This window comes from Camellia sinensis, chromosome 6, assembly GCF_055761805.1.
Source record: "Camellia sinensis isolate YWXY chromosome 6, ASM5576180v1, whole genome shotgun sequence".
NCBI lineage: Eukaryota > Viridiplantae > Streptophyta > Magnoliopsida > Ericales > Theaceae > Camellia > Camellia sinensis.
In genome coordinates this window covers 187,904,113-187,925,827 of record NC_138966.1, presented here as the reverse complement: position 1 = coordinate 187,925,827, position 21,715 = coordinate 187,904,113, and the positions used below count along the sequence as shown (strand labels likewise).

General features: G+C 34.7%; 2 protein-coding genes across 3 annotated transcripts; both read right to left on the bottom strand.

Moving 5' to 3' along the window:
* Positions 1 to 1,925: 1,925 nt before the first annotated feature.
* On the bottom strand, positions 1,926 to 9,686 carry LOC114316195 (uncharacterized). Of its 2 annotated transcripts, XM_028262855.2 has the most exons (11): positions 9,337 to 9,685; positions 9,055 to 9,102; positions 6,078 to 6,257; positions 5,903 to 5,969; positions 5,358 to 5,422; positions 5,009 to 5,087; positions 4,345 to 4,463; positions 4,168 to 4,247; positions 2,867 to 2,936; positions 2,443 to 2,520; positions 1,926 to 2,350 (listed from the first exon to the last, which is right to left on the bottom strand). In XM_028262855.2, the coding sequence occupies exons 1-11, from the start codon at positions 9,583 to 9,585 to the stop codon at positions 2,273 to 2,275; spliced, it is 1,113 nt and encodes a 370-aa protein (XP_028118656.2). In that variant the 5' UTR covers positions 9,586 to 9,685; the 3' UTR covers positions 1,926 to 2,272. The 2 variants fall into 2 exon arrangements, with proteins under 2 accessions (XP_028118656.2, XP_028118657.2); XM_028262856.2 differs by lacking the exon at positions 6,078 to 6,257 and having other exon boundaries at positions 9,337 to 9,686.
* Positions 9,687 to 10,967: 1,281 nt separating this feature from the next.
* KAPP (kinase associated protein phosphatase) lies at positions 10,968 to 21,381 on the bottom strand. The gene is made up of 13 exons (XM_028262854.2): positions 21,051 to 21,381; positions 19,336 to 19,525; positions 19,030 to 19,209; positions 18,747 to 18,922; positions 18,500 to 18,658; positions 15,801 to 15,944; positions 15,652 to 15,713; positions 14,844 to 14,979; positions 14,127 to 14,221; positions 12,425 to 12,540; positions 12,194 to 12,323; positions 11,286 to 11,340; positions 10,968 to 11,192 (listed from the first exon to the last, which is right to left on the bottom strand). The coding sequence occupies exons 1-13, from the start codon at positions 21,237 to 21,239 to the stop codon at positions 11,031 to 11,033; spliced, it is 1,794 nt and encodes a 597-aa protein (XP_028118655.2). The 5' UTR covers positions 21,240 to 21,381; the 3' UTR covers positions 10,968 to 11,030.
* Positions 21,382 to 21,715: the final 334 nt, after the last annotated feature.

Genomic DNA, 21,715 nt, shown 5'->3' with positions numbered 1-21,715 from the left:
ATTGTTAAAAAATAAAAAATATATACTTATAGGGATACACCTAAGCTATATCTATGTGTTCTGTTCTGTGCTCTCTCTCTCTCTCTCTCTCTCTATTCAGTATTATCAAGCCCAAGTAGAATGAATGAATTATCGCCAATTGCATAAGAGGCCCTTTTTATGTTTCTAATGACAGTATGCACCTCCTTTTATCTTAAATTGTTTAAATTACCCCTTCCAGCCATCTTTATTGCCTTGTGTGCACTATATATTGTTATATTATTATTTTAAGTAATAAAAAATCATAACGCTAACCATTGCCCCTGGGTGCAAAGATATGGAATAATTAATAATATTTTATTTTATTTGATGTGTTTTGAAATTTGTTTAATTGTAAATAATATTTAAAAATAGAAAGTTATTAAATGTATTTAATTTAATTAATAGGTTAAAAATAGAAAGTTACTAAATTTAATATAATTTTAGTACAACATTAGATACACATTAATAAGTTAAAATTAGAAACTTATTAAATTCAATACAAATTGATACAATATTAAATGCACATTGTCAAGTGCCCAACAGAAACCATAAAAAAAATTGATAATGAAATGCCATTCAATATTTTGGGAATTGATTTTTTTAGTGATTTTTTAACTTTTTATCAAAAGAATATGTAAAAAAAAAAAATTAGTGAGAATATATATATGGTGATTTTTTGACTTTTTAGCTAAAATTGTGACTTTCCAAAATAGGCCTATTTTCCATTGTTTTCATGAAAAATGTTTTATTTTTTTATTTACATTTTATGATAGTAGTATGAATAAAAAAATCAAAATCAACGTTTTATTTTTGAATAAAAAATGTTTTATTTTCTATAAAGAAAAAGATAATTTTTAAATTAGAATATTACTAAGACCATTGTTAACCCAGACTCAAATCTTTCATTAAATTTAAATTTTAAAAAAATTTGATGAAAATGATGTTCCAACCATTTCACCAAATTGATATCAAATGAAGGGAGCCATACTTTTTTCATCAAATAAAAAGAGCGTTTAATTTTTCATCAAATCTCGCAGATGATCGTTGGTGGATGACCAAATGGATGACCGGCCTGTCAATCGGGTGGACAATTGGATTGAAAAAAATTTGAAGAAAATTTACACTAAGCTGGTCGATCCCCTGAACATCCTTTCGGTCGTCCTCCCGGTCAAACGGTTATTTGATGAAAATTGAAAATTTAGCGTTAGAATGCTTGGTATAATATAAAATTTTTAACCAAAATCTTTACTCAAATTTAATGGGAAAAAAATAGTAAATGTTGGAAATGTCCTAATACTATCATATTTGTCACTCATGCCACCACTACCATTATCATTACCATCACTAACGCATCAATTTTTGGATTGTAACCAAACAATGAAAAATAATTTTTTAGAGACTTTTCAAAAAAAGAAACAAATAAATTGTTAGTATCTTTTTTTTATTACCGATTTTTATTTTATTTTAATTTATAATAATTCATTATATTTTTTTTCCTGTGGTGATTAGTGCTTCTTTCCTCTTAAACCTTTTTTTTTTTTTTTTTTTTTGGGGGGGGGGGGGGGGGGCGTTCTTATTCTTGTGTAGTTTTTGCTAAGAATTTAGAAAAAAAAATTCCAATAAATTTTACTTTTTTCTCATGAAATTTTAATTAAATTGTATTAATACATGAAACAATCCTTTCAGCATTGTATTAATAGAGCTTAATAAAAATCTCATAAAAAAAGGTAAGTTTAAATTAAATTAATATTTTCCCAAGAGTACAGTAGGCATACTTGGAAGTTGTATGCAGATAATCAAACAATCTTTGTCGTTTCAGTGATTAAAAAAAAAATTATGATATCATACCGATCAATGACATTAATTTTTTTTGGTAACTTCAACTTTAAACACAAAACAAAGCCTTGAATAAAATTGGAACCTTTAACTGAAAATTTTTTTGTGAAACAAAACATCCATTACAAAATCTGCTCACCTTTAAGCTCACACTAATCACCATCTGTTATTTGAAAACCTAAAACATCTATTACAAAATCGGTTAGGCGAAGGTTCAATTCCAACAAGAAGTCCACCAACCAACTAAATGCCTAACCGAGGAGAATCTCCACCTGCATAGCGATTGACCATCTCTTTTTAGTGTCAGCAACTAACTTCAGGCTCTGCAGAATCATAAGCTGTTGAAAATTGACCAATATTTGGTGCAAAGTTGTGAACTTCTTGATGATGTTGTTCTTTGATGACTTCAAGCTGACTAATTTTGATGTTCAAATCTCTGCAAAGCTCGGTTGATTGGTTCTTGGAAATACTGAAGTGATATAAAGATAGCTTCCTGTTTACCAAAAGATCATTATTGTTAACACATGCTGATAGACAATTCTTCATGCCATGGGAAATTGATAAGTGAGATCAACAATAGTGCACCTCTGTCCGAATTGTTCTACTTCCTTGATTTGGACACGTGTTCAAGTATGAATCAAATATCTCTTGCGCATTTTTCCCCTGGTAAACAAAAGTAACACGTGATTAAAAAAAATGTGAGTTTTTAATCCTTTTTTTATTTTGGTGATAAATGTGAGTTTTTAATCTTTTAATTTTTGGTTTTCTTTACCATCCATTTTTTTTTTCTTCTTCCTTTTTTCGGCATTCTGCTTTATTGGCTCATCTAGCAAGTTTAAGTCGTCGCTTTAATAAAGCAACTTTAAAGATGCCTTTAAGTATGACTTTAAAGTTGTCAAGCAAAATCAACACCGTAAGATGATTTGGACGAGAGAGAGAGAGAGAGTTAGTTCACAACTAAAATGTAATTACCAATTAACAGTGCAACAAATTCATAATAAATAATTACCTTCAAGTTATTGTCTTCTTCTATGCTCTCTTCCAACCCAGCAAGCCCCCCAAAAGCAATTAATAAGTGCCTGCAGATCATGAGATCATATAAAAAAAGCCTTCGTTGGATTTAGATCGTGATGCATACATAAAATTATTTCAAGATATCACAAGTTAATTTGCTTAAAACAATAAGAGGTGGAAAGATGTACAAGGATAGTAGGTGTAGAGCTAAGAAATTTTGTTCTGGGCAAAGACCATACATTAGGTAGTTAAAATTCTGTCTTCACTGAGTGGGTAAGAGTTCGGTAATGGTTTGTGTTTTTTAGAAAGAGGATAGCCAAAAAACACAAACCATTGTTCTCCAATGTTTTTTTTGTTGGGTTACAAAAAGAGGATAGCTAAAGAGTAATATTTCCATCAACGGTACTCCAACTCTCAGCACTAGCTCTGTAAACTCGACCTGGATCTTGTAATGATCACAACATCTTTTACTTCAATGCATATTAGATAAAATAAAACCATTGAAAGTCAATGGTTTCCAACTAGGGCTGAGTAAGAAATCTGTGAAATCTATAATCCAATCCAATCCAATCCAGTCAAATCCGATAGGTTTGAATTGGTTTTTTGAATCCGTGGTTCGGTTCCAGATTAAAAAATTAAAAATCCATAATTCACAGATCGGTCTAGATTGAACCCCACGGTTTCAGATTGGAACCGATCTGGACCATATACAAATAGCCTATATTTATATTATACACCCTCGCTCATAGTATCTTCTCTAATTCTATATAAAACCTAAACCTAAACCTAAACCTAAATCCGCATAGTATCTTCTTTTATTACTTTTATTTGTTAGTTTTTAATTTTAATTTGTAATGATCTAAATACTTACGATAGAACCAGTTTTCTTATGGTTGTTTAAATTATAGAATAGTATGTGACTATTATAGAAAGACATGTTGCTATTGTGAAATTAATATGATGCTATGTTTATGTTTTATGAAATTAAAATGTTTTTTTTTTTTTTTGTTATTTAATTATGTGAATCCGTAGTCCTAAATCGATCTAATCTGTGTTTAAATGGATTAGTTCGGATTGGTTCCATGATTTAAACGGATTAGATTGGTTCCAATTTTTCAGGAACCGTAGATAATGAATTGGTCCTGATTTTACCCCAATCCGGACTATGCTCACCCCCATTTCCAATGACCAACCAATCTCAGTGCACAGAGAACAATGATCTACTCTGATCTCTTGAGGGCATTGAGGAACCTACAGCTGACACTAACAGTAATAAAAAAAAAAAAAAAACCATACCTAAAAGAAGGTACTGTAAGTTCTGAAGACTTTGAAAACAGACCATGCTCTGAGGTACCAATTAGATGATCATAGCCACCCTGTAAAATTAAGTATTGTAATTTGATTGAAGAAGCCCGTGTACAAAAGAGCAAAATCCATTGCCATTATTTTATTTCATGGAAATAGCATATGTACCTTATATGGGCTATCATTGAAAACAGAACTGATACTAGAAGCATATCGCACTTTATAACCCCAGTACATTCCCAGTTCTTCCCTAGGCTGGGAAGATGAGACAACCTGGCGCGGTAAATCTAGCAAAATGAAATTGTGTAGTAGTAAACTACATGAGTAATACAGAACTTTGTAATCCAAATGAAGAATTTAATTGCACGCATGATCAATAACCATTAGTATAAAACTAAATTAAACTTCAGAATTTAATTATGAAAAGGCAGTGTAAATGCTGAAGCACTAAAATTATACTATAGGTTTAAATTATAAATGAGGGAATGAAGTAAGTAGCATGCATCATACAACTATGAGTTGAGACTGTACTTTCTTTTTACCTAAAATAATTTGGCAAGAGATAGTTTGGGAGGGGCAGGGGGAAGGAAAAAATATTCAACTCCATTTAGATGCAAATATATGGGACCAAAAAAGGGGTGCAAAAACTTAAATGTTAGAATCGAGCCATGAATGATTTCAACTTCAATAATGCAGCTTATAAATTGATGGCTAACATAAGACAATTCCTGTTCCTCTCTCTCTCTCTCTCTCTCTCTCTCTCTCTCTCTCTCTCTCTCACACACACACACACACACACACACAAAACAAAAAGAAGATTTTTATTCATTACCAGCGTCCAAATTGCGATTGGTTCCCATTGCTACAGTCACTCTTACTCCAGGTTCAAGTACTGTATCAATCAAAACATTCTGCACAACATGACATCCAATCAACAATCACCTAAATTAAGCTTATAATCCAAACTGCCATATTATGCTTTCTTCAAGTAACAGAGGAGACATTTTATAATTGTGTCAGTATCACTATATATGGACAAAATTATAACCTTCTTATGCTTCAAAATGAACTATAAAACAAACATATTTATTCCATAAAAGAAAGGTGGAAGCTATCAATTGGTACCAACTAAATGCTATATATATAAATGCTAAGCAAACTTTGATATGAGAAGGCCATACTTTACTAAGGCCCACGTCAACTAGTGTGCTTGCAAAGTTTGGAGCTTGTTCCTTAAGGGTGACACCTACAAAATGACGACAACATATCAAAGGGTGAGTCAATGATCAACAAAAAAAAAAATCCAAACATGTCCTTAAGTATGGGATTTACGGGTAAATTTTCCTAAACAAAATATAGTGAACTTTTAGCTGATTTTGGCTTTTAAAAAAAGTCAAAAAAAGAAATGGCTTATTTCTAGCCTCTCAAACGTGCCATAACTAGGAGGCATAAACCTTGTACAACCAAAGCATATACAAATCCCCCATAAAATCAATAATCGAAGAGAAACCAAATGGAACACTCTCACATCCAACAAAACAGGAAACAAGTATAGTTCCCTTTAAACAATGGATAGGGGGTTAACAGTTACTCTCAAGAGACAGAAAAATTTTAACCTTGAAATTTCAATGGCTATGTAGTATGTAATAAGCAAAGGCATTGCCACATATAATATCATAGTGACTACTACAACACACAAGAATGGAGAATGTAAGGAGAAAGCAACCTTCACGATATGGAGCCCATTCGTGCTTGCGTAAATGATGTGGAGCATCAAGTGGGGGCAAAAGACCCTGCAAAAGTCCAGGACGAGAGCAACTTGTATGTTTTCATGAACTAACAAGAAACAAAAGAAAAGAAATACCAATCAAATTTAAGCAAATTAGATATTAAGTTCACACCACAAAACGCAAGGTGTTATGCTTTGGAAATAGACTTTTTCTCAAATACTGTGGTGTCTCGAGATATTGCAAGATCCTTATAAGAAAAGCTGCGCCACTTTCATTATCATCTGAATTGTCATGCACTGTGGTAACACTTGAACCATTCACTGAACTACTATTGTTGTCAAATACAACCACCTGTTTATATAGGAATAGTTAAACCCCCTTTTTGATGAACAAAATAGCTAATGTTAACAGCTGAATATCAAGAAACCCAGTTCCTCTTTTCACCCACAAAACAACCAATTCAATAAAATCAATTACTCTAATTTAAGCACAAACCCATCACAAAGTACCATCTTGATCGAATATAAAACTCATTGATAGTAAGAAGAACATTAATTCTGTTAAAATATATCATCACCTACCACCTCCACTCAACTCACCTACCACACACACTCACCTCACCTACCACACACACTCACCTACTCCCCAATCCTCTCCTATATAATTAGTACCTCACCATCTGTAATTTACACATCAATGTAACACATCAATCTTGTATATCAATCAATAATACATAAATTCTTACAGTTATTTCTTTATCAAAAAAAAAAAAAAAAAAAAAAAAACAAAACAACAAAAAAAAAAAAAAAAAAGAAGGCCACAGATCCACATCACCACACACGGCCGACACGCACATGCATAAAGAGACACATTTTCTTTTATTTTATTTCTTTTTATTATTCTTCCAACAACACAACGTTCCCACACTTTTTTTTTTTAATAGCGTCTAGCAGATTCCCTATTCGAAACCATTCTTTTCATGCGTTTTCCATCAATAGTAGGTTCAGTGCTCTGTTCACCAGGACCTCCACTTTAAATCCCACTTTTTTTTTTTATATATATCTATTATCTCCCTTTTTATTATACTATAATATTTCTTTTATTTTAATATATGCCTATTATACTATATTCACTACAGCACCCACGTCCACTTCTGCAATTCACCCACAGCCTCCACCCACCAAAGCCATCATCATGTTCTTATCTCCTTTCACTTTATTCCTTTCTTTATTTATTTATTATTATTATTTTTTTATTATACTATAATATATATATATTTTTTTGATTTGCATCTCAATGTTCTTACTTTTCCTCGTGGGCTTGTTCCCCCACACTATTATACTATATTCTATTATTATTATTATTATTATTTAAAAAAAAAAAAAAAAAAAAAAAACCATTGCCGGTTTTCACAACACCGTGGGTCACGAAACCTTGTTTTCATTATTCTTTCTTTGCCCATAAAAAAAAAAAACAAAAAAAACAAAAAAACAGCAGAAGAAGAAGAACTGCACACCACACTCATTTTATTCCTGTTGGGGCTCACCCCGATCACCATTTTACAAAAAAAAAAAAAAAAAAAAAAAAAAAAAAAAAAACAAAAAAAACAAGACACACAAACCAAAACCAAACACCCACATCCACCGTGGGATTTTTCTTCTCTACTCTGCTGCAGGTCTCTTCTTCTTGCCTCCGTCCTGTGCGGCCCTTGACGGTGTTGCCTCCGTGTTTCCCACTCCACTGGGCACGATCACTACTCCCTGCTCCTCCACAGCAGCATATGGCGGCCCTCCAAATCGGAACATCACCGTGGCCTTCCGCTTCAGCTCCTTGTTTTCCGCCTTCAGCACGCTTATCTCTGCTCGCGCCTCCTTATACATGCGTTGGAGCAGAGCCAGCTGGGAGTTTACATGCTGCACCTCATTTGTTCTACTCTGCAGCCGGTTCGACAAATTTGTGACCGCCGTCATGCTTTCCACACATGCCTTCAAAGTATACTGATTGGCCTCCACATCCGACAGCACTGCCATTCTTTGCTCCACAGACCGCATCGGAAAGTTCAACGGAGTAAACTCCGGGGCGCTTGGTTGAGTTTCCAGTGCCACCGCACCAGTTCTCTCTCTCGTTGACTCATTGAGGTCGGGAAAGAGGGTGAGCAGCCCGCGGGAAGACGATGAAGCCATTTTCTGGGCAAGTGTTACAGACTCTCTCTCTCAGAAACGGAAGAGTTTTTTCCAAGGATTTTCGCAGTTTTTTTTTTTTTGTCTCAGCCTTTTGCCTCAGCCTCCGTCTTATAGCCGAGGCAGCCACGCGCATCGCGCGCCTCTTACCACCAGCCGACAAACGGGCGCGCCAACCAAGGCACTCACGTGCCTCGCCATGATGAATCCGGCACGCCTTTTGATGAATTGGGCACGCCTTTTGATGGCACGCCTTTTGACAAATTTAGGCACACCTTTTGAGGGTGCAACATCTACAACGGTCCGACATGACCCCATAAACTGTCCCGACATTTGATTCCGGTTAGCCTTTTTCAACGGTCCGACATGACCCCATAAACTGTCCCGACATTTGATTCCGGTTAGCTTCTCCATCGGTCCGGTGTGACCTCGTCAACTGTCCAGACTTTATCTGCTACAGCGGTCTGACACAGCCATCCAGTGTCCTCTACACCGTTATGACACCACCATACAGTGTCCTCTACATGGTTATGACACCCCCATACAGTGTCCTCTACAACGTTATGACACCACCTTTCAGTGTCTTCCCCAACGGTCTGACACGACCATACAGTGTCTCCTATCTTTTTTTATTTTTATGTATTTTCTTGTTTTGCTCCTCTCTCCAAACTCAAGTTGGTTAGTTTCTATCCTCCTTGAGTTTGCGGGGGGCTGTTAAAATATATCATCACCTACCACCTCCACTCAACTCACCTACCACACACACTCACCTCACCTACCACACACACTCACCTACTCCCCAATCCTCTCCTATATAATTAGTACCTCACCATCTGTAATTTACACATCAATGTAACACATCAATCTTGTATATCAATCAATAATACATAAATTCTTACAAATTCAATAGAAACAACCCACCAATAAAACATAGAAATATTTGAGATTATACACTTAAGTTAAAATACCTCATCAATTCGGAAAATGGTTGCAGCGCGTGCAATTTGACCAGCCAACTGAGAAGAAACAAATTAAAGTGAGGAGATAACAATAAAACCCAGCCAGCCATATATAGTATTAGGTTCAACAGAGCCAAGTTTTCCATCATCAGTGGCAAATGATCGAGCATTTGAGCTGCAAATTTCAATTAGTCTAATCACCCTACATTTTCTTGGCAACCCAATGTTAGAAAAGAGGGGGAAGACTCTCTGAATCAAATAACAGAGAGAGAGAGAGAGAGGGGAAGGTACTCGAGTGGCGAGTTCGAGAGACTGAGCGTTGTCGATGATCGAACCGGGGACAGCGATGCTGACAGTGGGTATCTCCTTGGGTTGGACGTGATCTTTCTCATTCTCTCTCTTCCTTTTCTTTTTCTTATTCTTCTTCTGCTTCGTGTCGTGAGAATCGCCATTCACGAGCTCTAACTCGGTTTCTGCATTCGGAGCTTCTGTTTGTGCTTCCACTGCTTCTGCCTCGGCTCTCTTCTTCTTCTTCGCCATGTCGTCGTCGTATGGTCTTTTCTTCGTAGAATTGCGCCTATTGAGCTTGCTTCAGTTTAGGGTGCAACAATTTGTGATTACAAATTGGGAACACTAATCTGTATGACTCATATATAAGAAGACACATAATACTTGTTGTTTGATAAAAATTTAAAAGTTGAATTAAATATAAATTGTTTGATAAGTATAAAATTAAATTTAAAATTTATTATTTTTAAATTATATATTTCAATTTTTATATTGTGATGGTAGTGATAATATAATGGTGATGGTAGGGGTAGTAGTAGTCATGGTGACGATAGGCGTGGTGATGCGATACTGATAATAGTTGTGGTAACTGTAGCGGTAGTGGTGGGGTGACATGATGGTGATGGTGATGATGATGGTGATGGTGATGGTGGTGGTGGTGGTGGTGACGGTGATGGCACTAATGTTGACAATGGCATGATTGTGGTGGTGGCAACAGCAACAGCCATACTAATGGTAGTGGTGGTGATAGTAGTGAGTTTATAATTGTATATATTGATACTTATGTTTAGTATTTGTAAATTTAGTTAGAATTAAATAAGTTTCATATGATTTAAAATTTTCTTAAGTTTTAATTTACATTTTAAAAGGCATTTAAAATTTTAATTAATATCAATTGTACTTATCAAATGGACTTAGTTGATTATCACTTAATACATTTAATTTTAAGTACTGAATCAAATTATCAAACACCTCTTTCATCAGTCACTTATTTAGTTTTTTTTTTTTATTATTTTCTTTTATTTTAAATGTCTTATGTTAAATTGTAAGTATTGATTGAATGACTTATTCATTAGACTTTTCATATTGCCATGTTATATTTGACTTTATGTCTTGTTTGTTTCGACAAAAAAACGTTTGCTTATATTTACTTGCATTCTTAAAACTAATATACTAATAGTTATATTAGCAATGGTAATAATAGTAGTGGAGGGCTGGAGGTGTAAGTGTTCGGGTAGTGGCAACCATAGCAACAATAGTGATGTGTAGGGGTGCAGTGGCGGCAAGGGGGATGACAGTGGTCGTGAACATGATGGTGGTGTTGTGCTGATGGAAGAAATAGTAAATAGTAATAATATGGTAATATTAGTATAACTTTAATTTGAAAAACGTTTTCTACTTTTTGAAGTGAAAAATATTTTTTGCTCACATAAGATTGTTTCCCGTTGACCCTCAAAAATATTTCCTGTTCACTTTTATTTTCCTTTATACTAAAATACCTAAAAAAATGTAAAAAACCACAGCTTCCTACTCTGCAAACTGAAGTGCCAAGACACAAGCAAGAAACATAACCGGCAAACTTATTTGAGAACTCTTCTAGACAGCTTTAAAGGAAACGCAAGGAGATAGACTTATTTCAGAGAGAGAAAAAATAAATAAAATTATAAAAATTACAATATTTTACATAAAAGCTAATTCTAAGAATCTGGTTTACAAGAAGAGTTTCTATTTATGTTGTCAAAATCTAAGAAAATAATAGACGTGTTATCTTTTGTACGTTGTGTTCTGGCCTCGCTCAACAAAAAACTAGCTACTTTTTCTGCCGGATTTTCTCTATCTGCAGCATATCTCTCCCTTGCCTGCTCAGTTTAACATCAAAACAAAAATAAAAATAAAATTAACACAACTCAGTAAGAACACTCCACAAAAACCCATCAATCAAGAGATAAAACCTGTTGGACAAGCTGATTTGCCTTCTTGGAGTTAACAACATCCCAAAAACCATCACTGCATCCACAGCCACATTTCCACCATGTTAAAAGAAATAAATACTATATAAAAAATTGTACGTACAACGCATTTTGGCTTGAGGAATTTCCAAATGAGAGAGGGAGAAAAAATAAAAAGACGACTTCAAGAGATTACTATCTGCTGGAAGATCTAGTTAACAAAAATGCAACATTGATTTATTGACATTGGGCTGTCGTAGTCTCCATTTAATAAGTTAACAGAAAATAGTCACGTGGTGATCATGTGCAGTTACCAAGTGACTATTTTAGTTTCTTAAAATGAGACTTAGGCCTCGTTTGGGAACAGGCTAATTTAGTAACTTTTTGGCTATTTGGCTAAAAAAGTAGGTAAAAAAAACTTATATGTATGGGATGACTTTTTGGCTAATTACGAAAAGATGTGCAAAAAGTAGAGAAAAAAGAGAATCTTTGACTTTTTGGTATGAGTTGTTGGCTTTTTGGCTAAAATGGTAAGTCCCCAAACGGGGCCTACAGCTGGGTCACAAAGCGATTTGATTCGAAATGTGGGAAAAATTGTCACAATTATAAGAAGAGGAGCCGAAGTGGGATTTTGGGTGTAGTGGTGCTAAGTGTAACTACACCCAAAACAAATTTCAGCTCTAGGTATTTCCAAATGAGAACAAGACTTTCTCAAGAAATAGGAGACAAACTATTTGCAGGAAGATCTGGTTAAGAAAAAAGGCAATATTGATTTCTCAACATTGGCCTGTCGAACAGAAGATCAGCCATATGTCACAAGCCAGGGACAGAAAACCAAGAGCTATGAGGGTAACTATAGCTGAATAATCAGAGCAAATAATATAAAATACATTAATTACAAGCAAGATCACCTTGCTATAAGTGCAAAGCCCCTGCTTGCTTGATGTATGTGCACAACTTGACTAATATAAGGGTCTGAACTGAAGCGAGCATCCTGCTGTTTCAAAAATTTGTCTCCGAGCATCCGACCAAGGTTTAAGCCTGAATGACAGTAAGCAAAAAAAAAAAAAACGAAGAAAAAGTTAGCTGATTAATAAATTTCAACAAGGTAAATGATCAGTCAGACAGCAAATTTTCCACACCGCATAAGCGCGTTTCCCCATCTTTCAATGGTTCTCCTGTTTCTTGCATACGGAGTCTTTCAGAATAACTGGCTATTCTGTGGTCTTCCGACATCTTAATCTGCTTTCCATCAATACTGCCACAAGAGAATCATTTACCCACTTGAAAAGACAGGGTGCAGGGTTGTATGAAATGGGACTATTTCAATTTGAGAAAGCTGTCAACTATATGGACTAAATTAGAAAATTTAAATCCAAAAACAAGGAAAGTAACACAAATGGGAAAGCTACTATAACAGCCGTGTGTCCCAATCAGATGAGATCAGCTACATGAATTCCTTTTTGCTATTCTGCTTTGTGAAGGGCTATATGCTCGGTTAAGTTAATTCATATCCTCTTTTAATACTATATCTCATGTCAATTTTAGGTCTTTCCCCTCCCCCCTCCCCCTAACATTTTCATTTACGATGATCACATCACTCTTCCTTGCCTTTTTTACTCCCCGGGGATAAAATGCTGCTACTAGCAAAATCTACATTTAATTAAACCTCATCACCTGCCATATTCTACCTCACTAATTAATTTGAAAAAATAAGAAATTTAAAAATTCACCCTAAAAATAGAAAACCTTTTGCAGAACACAATTTCTTGCAAAATTAAATGTTGAAGTATATTACCTATTTAAAATATAATGTAATAATTGGAATTTTAGAGAAACCACTGTGGCCAGGCAAGTTATCCCCCCTTCACCTTCTTGTCTAGCAAAAACCCCAATGTTATGAACCGCCACAATCTTATTTCAAATGATAGGTGATAAATAAACTATGATCCACCCACTAGGTGCATACCACTTCTGCGAATAGTTTGCATAAAGATAAGAGAAAAGATGGTCAAAATTGTACAAAAAATGGGGGAAAATGCAACCACTTTGGCAGCCCAATATTAACCACTCATTTTGGACTCTGTAATTCTTCAAAACAGTGGTAATATTTAATAGTTCATAGATTAAAATAAATATACTTAGGACACGCAACATGTGATCTGAAAAAGGATATTGCTTATAGATCAAATTAAGAAGGGTAAAGCAGGTAAAAAAAAAATGCACTTCAGTTGTGCTATGAAAAATAGCCATAAACACATAGGCTATCCCTGTCAGCTGTGCTTTTTGGAGCCAATTGGCTTATCCCACCAATATTTAAGTGTGTTTATCTTGCATGTCCTGTGTCTTTGGGCATAGGAATTAGATGAATCCTCATTTACACACATACCTGCAGCTGACACCAGTACCCGAGTTCATGTAACACATGCTTAAAAAATGACGAACAATAGAAGAAATAAAATAAAAAATCCAATTGTAAAGCCAACATCATGTTTCTTTTACGGAGGCTTCGATGCAAATGCACATATATTAGTAGGACAATATCTTGGATCTCCTAATTTTTCAAACACATGCTCCCACGCATAAGCTATATATCCCAATGTTAGTGTGTGAGAAAATAACATTTTAAAGGATCAAGAACGAACTTAGCATGTGAAGTAACCTCTAACCAACAAATTGGAAGAACAGAAAGCAAGGATATGGAGAATTTAGGGCTCCCAAAATTCTCTATAGACCTAATTCTAGAATTACAGAAGAGATAATGAATTTAATACTAAGCAAGTACAAATTCTGATGATTATCACAATTAACAAATAAATATAAGAATGACAAATAAATACATACTTCATAACACAAGATGAGTCTCCAACATTTGCACATTGTGCAAAGAAATTTTCATGACAATCAGTCCAGACCAGAAGCACTGTTGCAGTACAACCCTGAAAATTTTTAATTATTATAAAAACGATATAGTTTTAAGGTTCTTACAGCACAAAAAAGAAAAAAAAAATAGAAAATGAGATTCCATAACCCCTGGGTGTGAAGAAACCACTCAAACAACTAAATTATAACGACCAAAATAGTGAAGAATTTGACAATTTGCTATGGATTTAGATCACAACATTCAATGTGCAAGAACTTAAAACAAAGTTGTTCTTATGGTTAAACATTGATTCTCAACAAATTGTCAATACTAAAAACCATGAGGCTGAAAATAAAATAACTAAACAATAGTTAATACTTAGTCATCCTTTAAACGTGACAATAGCATTCAGTTCTCCAGTGCAACTGTGCAAGTACATAATCCAGAATACGAGAAATAGAGTGATAAAATTATGTATCAAGCTAAGGTGAAAAAGATAAAAAATGATAAAATTAAATATTAAACTAAGATGAAAAAGATAAAAAATAAAATCCACAGAAAGGAATGGAGACTTATCAAGGCAGATATTGCACAGAGCAGAATGATTCAGAGGCATATTCTATGTAATACAATAGACTTCAACAAGATACATACAGCTGAAGAAAGAAAAAAAAGTATAGCCATGTCAGGATAAAAACCTCATAATAGTGGTTCAAGCTTGCTTCTGTTTGCAAAAATGCATCCCTAAGGACATCTGAAGCATCGCATTGTGATAAAACATTCTCCCTTCGGAATGAATCTGATAAGATACTAGCAACCACCTCAGGCAGTATCCTGGAGATTAAATTGCCAAAAAGTAATTAGTCAAGTACGCAAACAGTAACCGACACCTGCACATGGGCAAGGGTAAAATACGGGAGAATAATAAAATTAGATATGGCCTTGGCATCCTGACAGATACGTGTAAGAAAGATTATAACCAAAAAAAAATAAAAAATTAGGTGCAACTCAAAAAGAATTGTATAGGAAACACAATATCAGGCTGATCTACTTCCAACCTGACTAAACTATCAGTCGTCCTGTTTAATAAGCAGAAAGCAATTAATCATGCCTGACGAAACCAAAATGCATAGTATTTGTGAAGAAAAAACAGAGCAAGAACTAGGTAATCACTTCCTTTTATTCCACCTAGAAAGGATAAATCATGGGATCTCCATGTATTCTAATATCTTTTATATCTTCTGATATCTTTGACAATATAATCTTATTTCCAACAAGGTGATCTCTTTCAAAGTTCCCCAAACTAGCTTAAATATGTTTACATTTTCGAAAGTAAATATGACAAAGGATCTGGGGAAAATTCAATATATCTTATGGCCCAGTAACAATATATTAAAATTGTCCTCTTATGGTTGTCAGGAGCTCAGGATATTAAAATTCAAGAGGGAATTTAGCAACCCATGGAAAATAACACTCTTTCAGTTGGATGTGAAGTGAAACACTAACTTGCTTGCAGAGGTGGCAGCACCTGCTCCACCATGTCCATCACATATACCGAATATTCCAAACTGCATGTTCAGCAATTAAGGAAGATTAGTCCTTTCAAAAAGTGTGCAAAACGTTCAGGATAAAATCCAAATACATATGTCTAGGACCTTATCAGCCCCAGGAAGAGGCCACCGGTAATAATACACATCCTCCATGGGCAGCTTCTTTCCTCCTCGACGAACGGCCATAGGATCTGATGCCAGACCAACTCCAAAAGGGATCAAGCACTCAGCTTGGGATGTAATCTGAACCTGTGAAAATGGTGGAGTAAGTGGAACAAAAGTAGCAATTGCATGGGGGTTTAGTTTACAGGGTAATAAACAAGAGATACACATAATGATCTGTTTAGTCACCTATAAAAGTAACAAAAGGGGATTATTTGGAGCGCAGTCCTATTTTAAATGTATACCGTGTTGACTAGATTATTGACAAAATAAAAAATAAAAAAAAAGTGATCAAAACAAGAATCAACCAAGAAAAAGCAGATATTTGAAAGCATTAAGCTGCAGAGATCATTTCCCTTACCATCCAAAAAGGTACTTTTTCCTCATTATCAAGTAGTCATATAAAAATTATAGATTTTCTACCTCACATCTTCTAAACCCTCCTCTAATATTCAGTAAATTATCACACATGGATGACAATCATATTTTTATTACGGGTCTTGCTAATGACATAGCTAATAAGGGCTGTCTTTGAAAATAAGAAAACATCAAAATATTTATAATCCCAATACACTTTACACATATCCCAAAACAGTTTAACATATCTCAATACACTTTTTACACATCTCAATATACCTTTTACACATTTTTCAACACTAACAACCGCCTAAGGGCAGTTTTTAGCATTTTCCTTTATTACACACACAGACTTTGAACCAACGGTTAGAAGAGTATCCTTAACCTAGAATTTACAAACCTAAAATCCAAACCATGAAGCATGCATAGACATGACTACGAGATATAGATATGGTGAGCATACAACATTAATGCACTTATAAAATATGATAATATCTAATGTAAAATGTTGCAGATGAAATTGAGGTTTTGTGTTGCATGGACATAGATTTGGGACCTATTTTGGCACAATCAATTTTTCTTATGGTTCTTAGATCTTAAGTCTTAGACATCAAGAAATAATCCAAGTATCTGTAACCAAAGTTATATTTTTTTGAAGGATGAATCTCAATATACCGCTCATGTCAGAAATGTCCTCAAGTATCCAAGTATTGCTACATGTTTGAAATACGTATGCTATAATGCATAAAACTCGGCCTACTAACCTTGAGGTTGTGGTTTGAACTTGAAAGCAGTCACTTTATGCAAATTATGCTAAAGGTTAGGTATGTACCCAATCTACCCCTCCCAGACCCCCATCAAATGGAGACTAAAACTAGGTGTAGTTTGTCAACATCATTGTTTTAAAAAGCTCTAGGCCCATCGAGGTGCCAAGGTCACCTGGAGCCTAAGCATCGAGGCGCTCGCCTCACCAAAGCGAAGCACAAGTTATAGAAGTTAAGCAAAATATTAATATAGCACAATTTTCAACATAAGCAAATATTTAATATGTATATTATTAATTTTTTTAATAAGAGAAGAAGAAAAAAAAAAATAATTTTTAATATATATATATTATTTTATTTATTTATTATATTTTTTAAATAATGTGTTTCAATTAATTTTTTTATTTTATTTTATATACATGTGTATTTTTTTTTATTACTATGTATAAGTATATATTATATTTTACATATTATCTATAAGTATATTATATATTATATCATAGGTATTGTATAATATTATATTATATATTTTATATTTGAATCAATTATATTTTATATATTATCTAATATCTATTTATATATTATATAATAGGTATTATATAATATTATATAAATATATATATATATATATGAATTAGGAAGATAAAGAGAGAGACAGAAGAGAGAGCGAGAGAGAGAGATCGCGATCGCGAGAGAGAAGATGACGAAAGAAGAGGAGAAGACGAAGCAGAAGAGAAGAAGCAAAGAGAGAAGAGAAGCAGAGAACAGAAGAAGAGGAGAAGAGAGCAGAACCTGTGTGGCGTGGTATGTACTCGTTGCGTCTTCTTCTTCTTCTCCACTGGGGTTTTTTTTTTTTTAATAATGTTTTTGCTCTTTTGACTCACATTTTGAAAATTTTATACTGTTTTCATCCCATGTGGGTATCCACACAGAAAGCCGAGGCGCGCAAGGCGCTCGCCTTGCGCTTTGTAATAAGGCGCTCGCCTCATCGCCTAGGCAGCGCTTCCCCTATGTCGCCTCGCCTCACCATGCCTGAGGCGCAAAGCTGCGCCTTGCCTCGCCTTGAGCTTAGGCATGCGCCTAAGCGCGCTTTTCAAAACACTGGCCAATATGCATAAAACTTATTTTCAAACTACAAATATCTTTAGAAAGTTTCAGACGCATATCCATGAATATCCAAACCGTATATGCAAAAAATACAAATACAATATGGATACCGCTGCTGACTGCTATGTATAAATGTCCATTCTCTTAATTTCCAGGCCTAAATTCTACATGTCATTAGAATTTCTCCCTATTCCAGATACTGCAAAATGGTTAGCACAGGTTCATTCCAACTAAAAGAACTTCATGCTCTTGCACAAGAGCATATGATATACCTAAACCATCAAGTTAAATTCTTTGTTTGAATGTAGCCTAGAGAAATAGGATAAAAATCAATTCATCTGAAAACTATCTTCTTACCCAGAAGAAAACTGCTATATTTACAATACAACTTGATGCAAATGCAGATTGACTTACGAATATTTTTGTGCTTGTACCAAGAGTTATTATGTCACCATTTGCAAGATCAGTGGGAAGGCCCCAACGTCTACTTGTAGAATCCAGATGGTGGATTGCCTGTGAATTTAAGAGTGTTCCATTTAAGCTGCCCATGTCCACCACTTCCCATTTTAACTTCTGAAATCAATGTATAAATAAAAACATTTCAATTAAGCACAACAACATGCAAATTTCAAAGGTTCAACAGAAATGCATATCAAATTACATTTAAATTCCAGTTTATCAGCACATGCTTCCCTGAAACCTCCGAATCCTTCAGTAATAGTTCACTTGGAGCAACCCTTCCAAGTATCAGTGGAAGCCTTGAAGCATCTGTTGATTGTATGGAACAACGAAGCCCACGAGAAGGACCCGAGATAATCTCCAAGGTGAGGCTACTTCCTGCACTTCTAACAGAAAGATATGATGACATGTTTTACATCTTCATCCAATTAGAAAGACTCATAGAACATTAACTTGTTTATACAAGTCAAAAAAAGGAGACTTACTTTCATCTGCAATACCTTCAGGTATAAACTCATTAAAGCTACCACTGTCTGGACAAACTTTCAAGTCATCATTCCTGGCATACCTCTCCTCTTCAACAGGTTTTTTGGGATGCTTAAGTGTCTGACCAATGAATATATCTTTCAAAGGGTCAGGAATTACATCTAAAACAAAGCTACCACCTGAAAGAAGAGGGATAAAATTCTGGTTTAGTTAGTGAAAACAAAAAGAATCAAGGTACATAACACAATAATTTGAAGAGATAATATAATCTAGGATGAAAAAGAAAACAGAATAAAACTTCATACTTTGAGATAACTGGGAAGATGTAGATGGAATCCGTTGTCTATAACCAACACCATGAGTTTGGGGTGAGCTGAAATGGCCTTCAGTTGAATGACATACCCCCTCAAGAGAAAAATTTCCACCAAACTCATTGCTTTGATTTTGGACAAGATTCAAATCCTCTGAGACAAGAGGCCTCTCTATGTCATCAACCTACAAAAGAAGTTATCACAAGGTGACAACAGCACGAAAGTGACGAAGAAAACCAGTTCACAAGTAAAAAACCTAAAACAAATGCCCAAGTGGGCACAACATTACTAGAAATTTATCATTGCATAAGGGTAAAGAAATTGTGATGCATACAAGACTGTCCAGTTTAAGTTGCTCAAAATATGAACCCTGACAACAATTGTAATTGAAATTTGGAATACACACAGAAAATGACAATGTGACATAATAATTAGCACAAAGATGAAAACATTTGTATACATAACAACAAAAGATGTTCTGTACACTGGACAAATAATATACGGATACATCACTAAACGAATTTGCACATTCTGCTGTGCACCAACTAAATCTTGCCTATATAAAGGCACAACACATTAAAGCACTAAAATGTTATATTTAAAGAAGATGCTAAAACAACAGACATGAAAATTGACACACGTGCATTGACCTCAGATTATCAGTTTTCACCCTGTAGATATAACAATTTGAACTAATTCCCTAAATAAAAGACATTTTTGATGTTGAAGCTCTGGTGTGAATGCAAGAATTGGCCTCATATTGTCAGTCTTTACATTGAATAGACTTCTACAAAGAAGGACACCTAGGCTAGGCTAGTCAATGCAAAAGGCAGTCAGAGTGCATAAGTTCCTGCTACTGCAGGATCTAGGGAGAATCAAATGTAGGCAGCCTTTCTTTGGTCGGTGACCCTTTCTTTGTTTGAATTGAAGTTGGCAAGTCTTCCCAAAACGCTCATGTGGATAAAGGGAGGAAAAAGGCTGGGAGGTTGATTCGATTGGCAATTATAGGATTGTTATGGGGTAAACGCAATAGAAGAATATTTATTGGCAATGTTACAATAGTTTTGAAAATAAAGAGTCTGGGAGGGTTATCCTGTCCGTAAATCAATTTTTGAGTTTTGTAGACACATTGGAATAGGCTTTTATTTATTTATTATGCAAACATTCATATGTAAAAAGAATAAAGAATGCAAAACTTGAGCGCTCTGATACCATATTAATTCACTAACGCTCTGTTTGGTTGAGAGAATTGAAAAGAAATTTAAAAAGAGAAAGATATAGTTATATTTTATTTACATTTCACTTGCCTTTACTATTTTTCTTTTCAAATGTCTTCCCAAATCTCCCAACCAAACACACAATGTAACAGTCTCAAAAGCTTTTAAGTGATTAAAAAGGGCCCAACTTTATATATCACACTACGCAACAAAGCACCCCCTTGGTGCATTTTCTTATAATATACCATTGTTAATGATCAAAAAACCAAATTGTGGCGAAACAGTAGATAAATAAATAAATAAAAACCAAATGTTGACATCCAACGACATCACTTCAAATATTAACACAGAATGCATTGCAATCAATAGTGCAAAACAAGAAACAAGCTCAAAACCCTAAGATCAAAGGAAATTAAAGAATGAATACGTATGAATGATACACAACAAATATATATATATATATAGAGAGAGGGAAAAAGGAGATGGAGGAACCTGAGAGGAGGAGGGGTTGATGATGGTGATGCGGGTGCGAGAGGAGGAGGAGAGAAAGAAACGCCATGGCTTGCAGGCGAAGAGGATGAGAAGGATGATGAGAAGCAGCATAAGGAGGAGGAGAAGGAGGAGGACAACACCACCACCTACACCTACGTCCACAATGCTCTCTACCATCGCCTTCGCCATCGGTCAAACTATGAGAGAGACAGACCCAACCCAAGACCCCCCCCGAATTGCGAGGAGGTCGCTTTGAAATGGTCCGCATTTATTTTTGTTTCTTTGCACCCCCATTTCATTTCCCAACTAAAATACACACTATTCTCCTCCCATTTTTTTTATTTTGTTTATTTATTTATTTATTTTTATATATTTAGAACACCACAAAGCAGGATCCTTAGAATATCCATAACAAACTAGTTAAAATCATTTTCTAGCTAAATTAGTGATATTATTCATAAAAAAATAGATTGTGTTAGTCTCATTATTGTTCATCGTTAATATACGAATGTTACAGTATCTCGCTATACAAACGAGGTATTGTTCATCACTAATATACGAGTATTACAGTACCTCACTATAACAAGCGAGGTACTGTTCATCGCTAATTGTGTGTTACCGGCAGACCCGGTCCTGAGATTTCCGAGGCCTAAAACCGATAATCA

What these genes read in the sequence shown, in the direction of transcription:
- LOC114316195 (XM_028262855.2), bottom strand. Translation starts at nt 9,585, where the DNA reads ATGGCGAAGAAGAAGAAGAGAGCCGAGGCAGAAGCAGTGGAAGCACAA. An exon ending in ATAACACCTTGCGTTTTGTG is followed by an intron (nt 5,970 to 6,077) that starts GTGTGAACTTAA and finishes GGACTTTTGCAG; the next exon opens with GGTCTTTTGCCCCCACTTGA. An exon ending in TCAATGATAGCCCATATAAG is followed by an intron (nt 4,248 to 4,344) that starts GTACATATGCTA and finishes TTAATTTTACAG; the next exon opens with GGTGGCTATGATCATCTAAT.
- KAPP (XM_028262854.2), bottom strand. Translation starts at nt 21,239, where the DNA reads ATGGCGAAGGCGATGGTAGAGAGCATTGTGGACGTAGGTGTAGGTGGT. An exon ending in GCTGCCACCTCTGCAAGCAA is followed by an intron (nt 14,980 to 15,651) that starts GTTAGTGTTTCA and finishes TTTAATCTCCAG; the next exon opens with GATACTGCCTGAGGTGGTTG. An exon ending in TGGGGAAACGCGCTTATGCG is followed by an intron (nt 12,324 to 12,424) that starts GTGTGGAAAATT and finishes ACTGTCATTCAG; the next exon opens with GCTTAAACCTTGGTCGGATG.